At 42.6% G+C, this 13,613-nt stretch overlaps 1 protein-coding gene across 1 annotated transcript; it reads right to left on the reverse strand.

Moving 5' to 3' along the window:
- Nucleotides 1–109: 109 nt before the first annotated feature.
- LOC127303048 (protein pleiotropic regulatory locus 1) lies at nt 110–5,495 on the reverse strand. Its single transcript, XM_051333807.2, has 16 exons — nt 5,176–5,495; nt 4,963–5,090; nt 4,073–4,154; nt 3,918–3,977; nt 3,674–3,755; nt 3,270–3,362; nt 2,746–2,809; nt 2,539–2,624; nt 2,358–2,459; nt 2,195–2,278; nt 1,801–1,861; nt 1,643–1,709; nt 1,488–1,565; nt 1,034–1,098; nt 695–772; nt 110–557 (listed from the first exon to the last, which is right to left on the reverse strand). The coding sequence occupies exons 1-16, from the start codon at nt 5,319–5,321 to the stop codon at nt 385–387; spliced, it is 1,449 nt and encodes a 482-aa protein (XP_051189767.1). The 5' UTR covers nt 5,322–5,495; the 3' UTR covers nt 110–384.
- Nucleotides 5,496–13,613: the final 8,118 nt, after the last annotated feature.

The raw sequence follows: 13,613 nt of genomic DNA on the forward strand, positions 1-13,613 counted from the left end.
ATCACAAAAAATCCCAACGTGATATAATCCATGGAACTAATTTAAATTTAACCTCTGATTCCTTGGGAGTTATTGTAACTCTGATGGAGCGGAATTTCCAAATGTGATATAAGCCAGCGTGACAAATTCTCTATTTGATCTTTTATTTTTATTTTGATACATCACAAAAACTCATTCCCCAATGTGATACAACAAAATTTGACTTGAAAGCTAGTACAGTAGAAAACATGCTTCACAGAATCACAACTCAGCAACAAATACTACAACATTATATTTGTATCATGGTTGGTGACATGGACGTTGGTTATGACTTGGGCCAAGAGGCAGTAGAATCTAGGCAGTTGAATTCAATTACAGTCTTGTAATCTACGTTTGTGGCCATCATCAATATCTCCGGATGTCTTTTGGTGGCTTGAAGTTGACAGGGTGAGTCTCTGGCGTCGCCGTCAGATCTTCCTTCCACATCTTGATGGTCTTGTCCGCCTCACAGGTCACGAGCCTCGATCCACTGTTGTCGTAGGACAGGGCATATATACAAGCTTCACTCTCCAATGATCCTGAAATTGGAGATAACAGGGATGTGGATAATCAATAATTCTACTGCTTTAACAAACATATCCGTTCGTTTAAATGCCACTTATCCGCTAATTAGCCCATTACCAACCAACGCGGAGTGCAGAGAAGTAACACGTACCAGGCTGGACAATAGTCTGTTCTTGCTGGAAATTATGGCCACTCTTCCAGTCCCAGAACCACATGCTTCCATTGTCCCCTGCAACAGCGAAAAATCCGAACATATTCCATTATAAATAGATGGTCTCAACTCTAAAAACATGTTAGAGATTGTGAAATGGTTCTTCTATATGTGCTCTTAGATGCCATTAGGATTCAGCCATTAGATAGGGAACAAAGAACACAGTTGTGACCTCTGCAGTTCACCAAACAAAACATGTACGTTTAAGGAAGCATGGTGAGGGGAGCCCCTGCAGAAGTTGAAACTAGCAAGAACATGGTAAGTTATCACAGCATTTACCTGCTGTTGCCAGGACACCATCCTCGTTAACAGCCATGGCGTTTAGAATTGTCTTTTGCTGAGACCTGGTTGTGATAGCAGATTAGAAGTTAGTGCATTCTCCACCATCTCTAGGTTGGACTGAGCAAGAAAAATCATATACATTCATACTCAGATGTTGAAACAGTTCAAACGTGCAAATATACTCAATACAATCGCGGAAAATATCAAAGTCGCAGTACACATGACGACAAAAAAAAGACATCCTGATCAGCATACATGGCATGCTCTCATTCACCAAAAAAGGCCACTATATGGATTGCAAAGAATAACTAAACATATCTTAACTATGGATAATGGAACTTGACTAGCATTTCAGTATTTAGATGTTTCAAAATTATGGTTAACTAAATCATAACCATGCCACTTACACACAAGGTAGAAAGAATATATGAAAAAAGATAGATGAACTCACAGCATATTGTGCAGAAATTCGCCTCTGGGAAGGCTAAACTTCTTTATGTTGTCTGCTGATGCCGATGCAAAAGATTTCCTACATACAAGAGGTTATTGTTAAGATTCCAACAATGTAGATAATATGAAAATCACCACGTGGAAAAAAAAACTCACTCTTTTGGATGCATTGCCAAAGCCCGAACAGACTTCTTATGGTGTGTAAGAGTACACATAGTCTTCCCTGTAGAAACAAACAAACTGTAATGGGAACAGAAACATATGCAGCGAGGAAATCATTTGGCGAACATCTTCGAGTTTGATAGTTGAATTACCAGCTACAAGATCCCAAAACTTGATGGTTGTATCATGTGATCCAGTGACAACTTGTGGATCCTGAGAAAGGGAAAGGAAAAGGTGGATAAGTATCAACAAGTACTGCAATAGACAAGGAAATACTACCCCAAGCAGATGTTACAAGCCCGGTCTAGAGAATATCATAGTGAACAAATCAGAGCTCTATGCATGCACCAAGATATTTCTTTAACGTTTTTTTATTGAATTTTCAGGAGAAAACTCAAAGAAGTAACACATCAGATTTACTAACTTACAGCATGACTAAGAATTAAAGAGTCCAATTGAACTTTGACATACCATTAGATGAACAGAAGCCAGAGAGTGGCAAAAACTCAATATTACAGTGAGTTGTTACTCGTAAAAATAGCTTACCGTTGGTCGAGCAAACACTGAACAAACTGTGTTATCGTGACCAGTTAAAGCAGAAACATGTGCTTTTGTTCGGATGTCCCACACCTGTATGAAAGGAGAATATCTTAGTGCATAGTGTGCTGCCAGATTTTGCATAATAAGCAACAGTTAGAAGTGCACATACCCTACAAACAGAATCTCGGCCACCTGTCAGCAAGACATCAATTGTTGGATGGAGTGCTAGGCAGTAAACCCCACTGAGATGCCCATGATAAGACCGAATAACCTTTAACAGAATACAGATCAGGCGTCACAAAAGTGTCAATATGCCACAATATAAGCTGGACTAAAAAAATAATGCAAACCTTGTTTTGTTCGAGATCCCAACATTTGACTTGTTTGTCATCACCGGCAGAAAATAAATACGTATGCCTCTGACTGACAGCAAGTCCTACATCAATACACATTAGGTTCATCAGCTAGTGAACTTTCAGATTGGGTAAAAAAATCATATTGAAAAGGATGCTGAGTGCCTGATGAGATCCTGCTAGCCAAAGCCAAGAGAAACATACCACGAACTTGTTCAATATGACCAGTCAGTGTAAGCTTCAACGTTCCTGATGCAAGGTCCCATATCTACAGCAAGACAGTAGTCATAGGATCAGTAAATGAACGACACGAGAAAGTAGCGTGGCATGTAGGGGCTGTTGGATTGCTTAATGTACAATTGCACAAAGCCTAGTGGCACTAATAGTAGTTATCCTTGCATGAAGCAAAATAATTCAAATAAAAAATTGATATCAGAATAAAACCATATGGGCACCAGAAGCATAGGCAACTCAGATACTATACATGCACCTACTTTCTGGCTCTCATAGAACTGCGTCCACAGAAAGCTATATAACTATAACTATCCTATTAGGTTCAACAAGATCCCCAAAACTGAAAACAATTGAGTCATGCAAATAGAATTACAAAACATTAAATATTGCAGACACCTGTAAATCAAACATCTGAGCACCTAACAGTGCGAATACAGGTTGTGATATCAACTAACCTAAATTTCCAAAGCAGGAATCCAGGCTGTGGGGCTCACCTTTATTGTCCTATCAGCAGAACCAGTACAGAACCATTCATTCCCCGGATCAAATGCTATAGATCGCACCCATCCCAAGTGACCACTGATGACCTGCATACGTTTAGAAATATCATAAGAAAATTCAGGAAAATAAATGATGTATTTTACTGCTAGAGAGAACCAAGAGTGTTCTCATAGAACAGACTAATTCCAATGACACATGCAGAAGAACATGGGAGGGTTTAACACTTCACACTGATATAGAAATTCAGAGTTAAGATATTAGAACCACATGATCCATGCTCAGAATAAATCCCTTTTTTCCAGTAAATGGCATCAAAATTCCAGGAAACTCTGAGGTGCCAAACCTATTAGGCATAACAAACAATAAGAAACCCGACACTTGAATGACATAAATTTACCCGATAGTTCTTCCATGGAGCATGCCATACAGGTTTGGGCCATCTACTTGGTAACCTTTCCATCAGCGCAGATGTCGAGAATCTGAAAGAGATATCAAGACATGAGCAACTCAAAGTAACAGCAGGAACTGCGTACAACAATTATCCCACAGTCAATACAACTAATAGAAATATCAGAAATAATATTGATGTCATGCTGTACAATGACCAGACAGCGATACAAGGGAAATGCAAGTGTACAAACCTGTCAGATGACCCAGGAATCGATAGTACTGTTGTATTTTTGCCAGGTACTGAAGATTCACTGATGAGAAATCAAAAATTTGACACTTTAGTAGCAATAAAAAAATAACATAATTAACATGTTAACAACATAGAAGAGGGTATGAATGCACTTACGGTGCTTTAGGAAGCATAAGTGGTGCAGGGATAATGGCATTACTGGTGCCTTCCCTACGAGCATCTGTTGTGTCTTGCGTACCTGATTAAATAAGTGTGAGCTAGAATAAAAGAAATACACATACTAATATTATGCAAAAGTTCCCATATCCAGTGTACCCACTACCCAGAATAGAAGAAAATACATCTTTTACAAAGATGGAAAATCATAGTACAGAAGCGCAAGGAACAGCTTGAAACAATTGTTTCAACTATATGAATATCAATTAATATTTTAGCAAGCACCGAAGTACGCCAATCAGTTCCACCGGATTAACGTGGAAACAGAATGATTAACTAATATACATTTGAACATCCAGGTTTGGCTTCCTCCATCACTTCCAATGGAACAAGCATAGTTTTCAGCTAGACTATCCTAACTTTCTTTCCTCTGTTTGATTTCCTCCAACGTAACTAATATGTGATTGCAGAAAAGAAAGGCCTGATGTATGAAAAGAATACAGGCATACATATTTATGCTGGGATCTATTAGACATGTCAAAAATGTGTATATTCATGTCACCCACATCAAAAGATTCACACCCAGAAACAGAGGAAACACATAGAATCTACAACATCTCCAAACCCACATAGCCAATGAATAAAATAGCACCCGCAGTCCGATGGAGAATTGCCAGTAAAAACAGCCTGCTATCTTTCTCACAGCTGCCCTGATTTTCAGCATTATGTAAACAATCTACACTTAAATTTGCTACCGTTAATCAGCCAGTCCTTAAATCACAATGCATGAAATCCCCGTCTAGCTAGTCAAATTTTATTGCTCATTTTGGTAAGCTAGTAGGCGCTTTCATTCATTGATCTGAGAAGGACGGCAGCATTTATTTATTTACCTGTAAGCGCCAGCGCGGTGGAGGAAGGAGCCGCGGCGCCCTTCCCCTGCGAGCGCCCCTGGTCGGCCGGCAGGTTCTTGACCGCGCCGTACTCCGCGTTCACCTTGCAGCTGACGCGGGTCCGCTTGCTGCAGCCGGAATCGAGGAGAAGCGGTTAGTAGTGCCAGGGCGCGCGCTAGGGCTTCTGGGGTAGGGGGGGGGAGGCTGGGTCACCTCTCGGCATCGGGGGCGAAGAGGAGGGAGCGGGCCGGCGCGAAGAGGTCGAGCGAGCGCTTGAGCGACTTGAGGCTCAGCTTCTTGAGCGACTGCGGCTCCACCGGAGGCTCGCCGCCCGCCGAGGCCGTCGACGATGCCGCCATTGCCGCCGGTGTCCGGGGCGGCTTCTCCGGTGGGTTCGGAGAGGATTGGCGGGAGATCTGAGGGCGCAGGGGGCAGCCGGAGGTGGGCGGCGCTGAGCTAACCCTAGCTTCCGCCGTCGCACCTGGAGAGGCTGCAGACGTCGGCGGAAAACGATTTGGGAGAGGGAATTTGAAAAAATGCCACGTATTTCTGTGGAGTTTGCGAGGAAATTGAAACGACTTCGGCGCAAAATCAACATTTGAATTGTAAACTAATACGTACTAACTTTTTTTCCTTCATCAATGTATTTAGATTAGGTTACAAGAAAGATGCAAAGTTCGCTCCATTATTCAAATTCTATAGAAAATAGAAATGTAAATGATATTACATGAGAACATGAACAAAAATATATTTCCCCAAAAGATGGTTTCATTTTTAAGGTGCATTTATTAGATGTATGTATATATATATATATATATACTAGTACAAATGCCCGTGCGTTGCCACGGGTCCGCAAATTTATTTCTCAATACACATATGTAATCACAACTGACAAGAAAGATAAGTATAATAACATAAAAAGCAAAGCAAGAAAAGAAAATGAAATAAAAAGAAAATGACCGAGCCATGCCGGAAGCTTGGGATGGATGCGTATGGACGATTAAGATTTAATTGGCTTGCTTAGTTTGCTTTTTTGTAAGTAGTTGAGATAAGTTTTGTTACTTAACTGTCAACACTACCGCCATGTAGCCTCTAGCATCGCCTTGTCGCGCCAACAGGCCATCATCCGCCGCTCCATCACCGCGCCGTCTCCCGGCGCGCGCGACAACACCCCTCCGTGCGAAGGGATTTCATAGTGGTACGCCACACAGCCCACCGCCTTTGGCGGCCAGGCGCCACCACCACCACCTACGCCGGTCAGGGAGGGTCGCGACGCGCTCTTTTAGGGTTTCGCGGTCGCCTCCGGAGTCGCCTGCGCGCGCGGCCTGGGAGGCAGGGGGAACTCATAACCAATCATAGGGTTTCAATAAAGATTATTATTATTTCACCTTTAACAAATATGAATAGACATACGCTTCTTTCAATGTCTCAATGTGTACTTGTTTCAACAATGAAGCGGGCGTGCTTTACAAAAGTATTCACACCAGGTCTAAATACACACTGGTATAGTTTTTTTCTGAGATCAACGCTGCGATTATATTAAACTTCAGACATATCCAGTACAAGACAATTCCTAACACAATCCGGTGGTACACCCATCCAGATCTTACAAACTTTATTATCGCAGCCTACTTTTGCCTATCTATGAGCAGCTTCATTAGCTGATCGCCGCACAGCACGCACCGAGAATGCTTCAAAGCTTCCAAGGAGAGCTTTTATTTCCATGACCAGAGGACCATGAATCGACCGATCCTGTCCCTCCTTGTTTAACTTCACCGCAGCCCCGACACTGTCCGTTTCCAGGGAGATCCTTTGAACCTGCATGTCCTTTGCGAGAGTAGGAGCGCTCTTTTGCAGGCCATGAGCTCTGCATCCTCAGCATCAAAGGTGTGAGGAAAAAAATGGGTCGCTCCAGCTATGAAGCTTCCATGGTGATCCCTAAGAACCACCCCACCTCCACCCAATCCGAGCTGAGTGAAAAGCACCATCCGCATTGACTTTACACCAACCATAATCAGGTACGAGCCAGCGCTCCTTCGCTGCGGACATCGTCGTAGATGGTGCATGAAGATTATGCCATTCCTCAACTCCAGCAATTGTTTTCATGGCAACAGACTTGAGGTAAGCTAGTTTCTTAGTATACCTCGCATCATTTATCGCTATCCAGAGGTTGTAAAGCATTGTAATAAACCAAGCCCTCTTATCATCATTGCTCTTCCCAATCCAGTCCAGAATCCACCCCTTCAGTTCAGAGTGACACCGCAGAACCTTCGGTGATTGACCCAGGCTGACATTGACATGCTCCGTGAGGGCATTCCACGCTGCAACTGAATGAGGACAGGACCAGAAGTGGTGCACTAAACTTTCTTCTCTCCTGCACGCTAGACAGACGATTCCGTCTTTAATTTTTCGATGGTGTAGTTCAATTCCCACCGCTAGTCCATTCTCAATCAGTCGCCAAGTGTGAATCTTCTGCTTATTTGGTACTGGTGCATCCCAAAGTGTGAGCCAACCCCCATGTTCATCACACGACCTAGAAGAAGAAGGACGTCCTCTTGCCAAGTTTTTCCGTTGAATCGCCAAGTGATATGCTGACCTCATGGAAAACTGGCCATTCTTCGTAAAATTCCAGGCCTGCACATCAACGGCACCGAATTTCCTAAGGGGGTGCGAAGAATGTCTTCCACGTACGGGTCATGGAAATGTACTCTCGGTTTATTTTCATCCCATATGTTCTCACCCGGTTTGTGATTTAACCGGTTTTATGAAATCACGAACATACTGGGCACTCCTCAATCTTTCGTCCCATTGGCCTCTGAGTCCTTCTCTTGGGATCCGATTCTTTGGTCAGGCCCGGGATATTGGAGCCGTCTCCAATACGCCGAGACTAAGCCAAAGACGCGGCCTCTCGACCATGGATAATACTCCTCAAGGTGTCTGACGCACGCTTTGGACAGGCGGCACTCAAGAAATCACCTTCCTTGTCATAGCGTGCTTTTAAAACTCGTGCACATAGGGAGTCGGGCTCGATCACCATCCTCCATCCTTGCTTGGCGAGAAACGCTTGATTAAAGCATTTGTAGTCACGAAAACCCAAGCCCCCTCGATGTTTTCCTTTGCACATGCGATCCCAACCTATCCAATGGACCTTGCGTTTTCCTTCTGTATCCCCCCACCAGAAGTTCGACGAGACTGAGCTTAGTTGATGGCACATCTTTTTTGACAACATAAAGCAGCTCATGGTATGGGCGGGGACTGCTTGGAGAACAGATTTTACAAGAGTCTCCTTACCGGCCTTGGACATGCCTTGACCTTTTATACCCTTCACTTTTCCCCATGAACGCTCCCGAAGATGTTTGAAACACCCCTCCTTTGAGCGACCGACAACCGTGGGCAGTCCCAGGTATCGTTCGGAGAGGGCTTCGCACTCAGTACCAACTGCCCGCTTGAGGTTATTTTTCGTCTCCACGGGGCATCCATTGCCAAAGAAAATGGAGGACTTCTGAAGGTTGACACGCTGCCCCAAACTAATCTCGTGGTCATGCAAAATGTTCTTCAAAGTTTCCATGCTTCGGGAAGAGGCCTCCAAAGTGTTCTTCAAAGTTTCCACGCTGTCGGTATAGTTGGGAGTGGGACACAACCCAAAGTGTTTGTCTGGTAAAAAATATCCGAAGTATATGACACCACCACGAAAGCCTGTGGCTGTAATATCATTCTTTTATTGCAAAATCCAGAGCTAACTATATCCCATTCTTTAAAGCAGTATACATTCAGCTGCAGGAGTCTCACACCCCATATGACCTGGACAAGATTCAAACCGCTGATAAGCTTGTCACAGATGACCTCACGAGGCTTTCATAACTCTAAGCATACTTACAGAGAGAAAAAAAATCCTAAACCAATAGCACCATCACCATAAGATTCACGCTTGTTTTCTAAAATACATGAGCAGAAGAACTTGTTCAAGACATCTGAGATCATGATAAAGAAGTTCCAGTCATTGATCTAGAATAGAGATACCTAGATTATTCATTTACAACAGCAAATTGATGAGGCCAAACATCAAAAATCGGAGCTGGAGAAGAAATTGAAACAAAGGGGCATGGGACAGTCTTTCAAATCATTTTGAAAAACGTCCAAATTAGTTATCCATTTACTAACTGCATCTTTAAGAGCATCTTTCAAATCATTGTGGAATCTCAATTCATACAGAACAACCACCGTGCAGAAAAACTATCTTTCCTATTGTGCTGGAAAGTCTGTACAGTGGTGCTTTCATTGCTTACTGAAAAATTATATTCACAACCATTTACTATATAAGAAGGGTAAAGAAGTGCAGACCAGTTCAAGGTAACCTCATTTTGTTCTCATTTTTCTTCTATGAGAAAATGCCGGGCTGAAGCAATTAGAAAAAAAAACTATTAACATGGAATAGAAGAAGCAGAAACTAACATATCCATCAACCACACAAGACTTCTATGAAACTACAAATAACACAAGAACTAAACCGAAGGAGTGTCCAGAACAGGGAAGGGACGAGACACACCTGGTTGGGGACGCGAAACTTCTTGAGCCGCATTTTGCGAGAAACAATAGCCAGAAAGTTTATCCTCGGTCAATTGATGAATATGAATCAGAACTTTGGACAGTATGATTGGTTTAGGATATTCATCAACAACATATCTTCTTTAAAGCAGTATACATTCAGCTGCAGGAGTCTCACACCCCAAATGACCTGGACAAGATTCAAACTACTGATAAGTACAACGGTGTGACATCAAACTTCACATGCATAGATAAAGCTTGCAAATTATAGTGCAGAGATCCAAATTTCATAAGATAAACCCAAGTTCCAGCACAGAAAACTTGTAGAACGGCACATATAAATACAATTAAGAGGGTAGTTTTGTATGCCTACTTAAATATAAGAGTCTTATATTTTTCTCATAAGCTACTGCTGGTGTAAAAAGGATAATGAGGTGAACTTCCACATTGCTGGCACATAAAATTTATCTGGGACATTAATGGATATAGTAAAATGCATGTGTGTTACAATGTTGTTTTTATGAAGCTCATCATTCTCGCCTGCAATCTAATACTCCCTCCGTTCCTATATATAAGCCATATAGTTTTTTGACAAAAATTTCAGAATATAAGGTTTATTGCGTTGCCCTACTTGTATGGACAATATTTTTGGAGATTTGATTAGGTTTACTTATCTTATGCAAATTCCTCTGTTAGCTCACGACAATTACTTACGGTTAATCCTAGCCAAACATGGTGTAATTTTTCCTAAATATGCGATTCTTAATTTCCGTACCAGAAATTATATGGCTTATATTTAGGACCGGAGGGAGTAGGTGACAGGCAGATTTAACGAAATACATACCATACTTTTCTGCGCTCTAGGCCTAGATATCCAAACATACCATGATTTTTTGCACTCTAGGCCCAGAAAGGCCCTCACTTCTTCGTTGCTTTATGGTCCAGGGTTTTCATTATACTCGCAAAAAAAAGCACCTATAATTTTGGTTTTCTAAGATCCTCTACCTTGGAATCATGAGATCCCAGAAATGTTGTTTCTACCTTGGAACTGCAGTAACCAAATTCAAAGAATATCAAAACATAATTTTTCATAAAGTATCAGACCAATAAAGTGCAGTACGGTTAAAAATTTATTCAGCGCGTGGTTCACAAATTTGACAGGCATTAAAGAACTAACATATTGATGAGTAAATTCAAGGTACATGTATCCACGAGAAAATGCCGTACCAAGTATGATTCCTCTGATCATACGGCTGGGATGATAATTATCGAAGGCGTAATCGATGAGTAAATTCAAGATACCTGTCTCCACGAGAAAATGCCGTACCAAGTATGATACATTTGATCATACGGCTGGAATGATAGTTATCGAAGGCGTAATCCATTTCATCTGTTATCATGTTATCAGGACTGTTGCACCATAAGAAATTGTGTCATCAAGTATATGTATCATGTAAGAGATGCCCTCCAGAAATTTCCATGGATACAAGTCATGCAATACAATTTGTAATTATGTAGCAGCAGGATTTAAAGTATGTCCAGGTAGACGATCCTTTTTAGTGCTTGTCTCTGTGAAGCTCATCAGTTAACTTGGAAGCCACGGGTTCTGCACATCGGGAAAACACCTTCCGAAGAATGAAATGACAAATAATATGTGCAAGGAAAATGCCCACGCGCCAGCAACACCCCAGCCTAACTCAGATTCATGACAGTTTCAGCACAAACCACAACAAAAAAGAGCCGCAAATCCATAGGGCTCAACTGTCTCCAATAGAATTAACATGCAAATATGGATCAAAATCGCAGGGAAATCGCGCAATACGACCAACGCCATCTCGCCATGACTCCGCCGCTGTTCCACCGACCTCGTCGGAACCCCGCCGTCTCACCATGTATTCGCCGATGTTTCATTATTATGACCGCTTCGCTGTAATCTCGTTCCGCCGAATTCGCCAGAACTCTTAGTGTAGATTTTCTGGGAACCTTCTATAAGATCAGAGTTTTGAGAAGAGTGGTATAATTAATATCCCATCTAATGTAATTGGTGGTGACTTTATATGAATGCATATGCTGGTTAGGTTGAGAGTCAGCCAAAATTAGGGAAACAAATGAGCATGAAAATTGAGTAGCATGTATCATACTTGGGATATCTACTTATGAAGGAATAAATATCTACGTACTTGGAAGCTTTCAAAGTAAGAGTTACCTTAAAGCTTCTGAATATGAGTGTCAGCGGTCTTGAAGATACCACCATATGTGCTTCTGAATAATGAGCATGAAAAAGAGAACAACATGCAGTGAAATCTCAGTTAATTGAATAACACAAAATCAGCCCAAAAGTCTCTTTGGCACATGAGCTCCAGTGATCCCAGTATTTCAAAAACATATTTCTGTAATTCCAAAAAATCTGAATTAAATGCCTACATATTTATAAACATTCCGAAGGTATGCTGTAAATTTCAGATGAAAATATGTTGTATTTTGAGCCATACGAAAAAGACAAATTTCTGACAAAAATTTAAAGTTTCCATCCCTATAAATTTGTTATTTTTCCTGAGCTCAAAATACAAGACAATTTCTACCAAAAATTTATACAAGTATTCAGAACATGTGTATGTATTTGTGGAACAAAATTTATGTTCTTTTGAAACACATAAATATATTTTTAAATATTACAAAAGTCAGGAGCACTGACACCTGGGTGCACCAAATCTGCTCTCAAAATTAGCAATTTAACAACACACGTGATACGGCAAAAGTATTGTATTCACAAAAGACAATGGATGATCATGTGATATACAAAGCTGGATATCTATGAACGAACATGCATTGTACAAAGCAGGCTGGCTACCGGGCCCATTATTGACTGATATGATCTTGGATGAGTAATTCCCGTCAAGGACCTGCTGCTAGCTCGCAGCTGTCGGACCTCGTGCCATTAAATCCGTAGCTCAGGTGTGGCTCTGGCCTCTGGGATGAACTCCTCCTCTGCATTTCACAAATTGACATCATAAACTATGGTTCTTTCCGTGGCTTAAGGAAACAAACAACCACATTGTAGAAGATTGAAAACATGTCGATTCTTATTACCTGCGGCACTGAATACTCGCATGCTACCTATCAAGAGCGATAAACCAATGTTCATTGATGTGCAAATGATGAGTCAGTGAATCAAACATGAACTGAAGAAATATATGTCTGAAAAAAATCAATACAATGCATAAGCATGGTACAGACGGAAGAACACACGTACCAATCACCTGGAACTGAACCACGGCAATAAGAAGCAGTAGGGAGAGTCTGCACAAAGGAGCCTGCTCTTCTTGAAGAGCTTGCTCCTCAGTCCTCACCGCCGGCACATGCACCTTCTTCAAAATCTAGCCGGCCAAAGGACCCGGCAGGTGTCGAGGACTCCATCTTGGAGGGCTTGCAAAATCAGGCCCAGACCTGCCGCGCTGCCTCCGCGCCGTCGATAACCGCTGCCATGGCAACCGGTTGATCCCCACCGCCGCCGAACGTCGGGCGAGGTCTTCGCCGACGCCGGGGATCGCGGAGGTACGAAGATGGGGAATTTCAAGAGAGGGTGTACGATCTCGGGCAGCTATGCCCAAATCCATGCCTCTAGTCGCGCTTCCATGCTGCTGTTTGGCTTACGATCTGCGGAGGACAGCGGGTCTCCCTGTGTCCGAGCGCGGATCCGGATGCGCTGTGTGAGTCGCGTCGGATCGTGCAGGATTGAAGCGGCTGCGCCGGGGAGACTCGCGCGACGGCGGCGGCAAGCTCGTGCAGCGCGGCGGCTCGGGTCATGGAGCAGGGGGAGGAGGATCACGAGCTCAGGAGCGAGGGTTTCGGGTGCTGTTTTCATGTTCCATCACGACAAGGTAGCTGGGCTTCGGCCCAGTTGAGGCCGTGCGGAAAAGAGATGCTCGACGAAGACTACGACGAATCGTATCGTGGATGTGGCAGAATAAGGAACCACTTTAGTCTTTTTAAGTAGTATATATAGAGATATAGAGAGAGAGATATATATATTGTGAGCTCAACTATTCTCGAACCCCCCTTAAAAGGGGTTCTAGAATAGCTATTCTCGAACCCTCTCACCCCAC

The sequence above is a fragment of the Lolium perenne genome, chromosome 5 (assembly GCF_019359855.2).
Source record: "Lolium perenne isolate Kyuss_39 chromosome 5, Kyuss_2.0, whole genome shotgun sequence".
NCBI lineage: Eukaryota > Viridiplantae > Streptophyta > Magnoliopsida > Poales > Poaceae > Lolium > Lolium perenne.

Bases quoted from the DNA above. Each gene is read 5' to 3' on its own strand.
- LOC127303048 (XM_051333807.2), bottom strand. From the start codon at position 5,321: ATGGCGGCATCGTCGACGGCCTCGGCGGGCGGCGAGCCTCCGGTGGAG. The intron at 1,566-1,642 runs GTGAGTTTTTTT...TCTTGTATGTAG, and splicing joins TTGGCAATGCATCCAAAAGA to GAAATCTTTTGCATCGGCAT. The intron at 773-1,033 runs GTAAATGCTGTG...TCGCTGTTGCAG, and splicing joins TGGTGTCCTGGCAACAGCAG to GGGACAATGGAAGCATGTGG.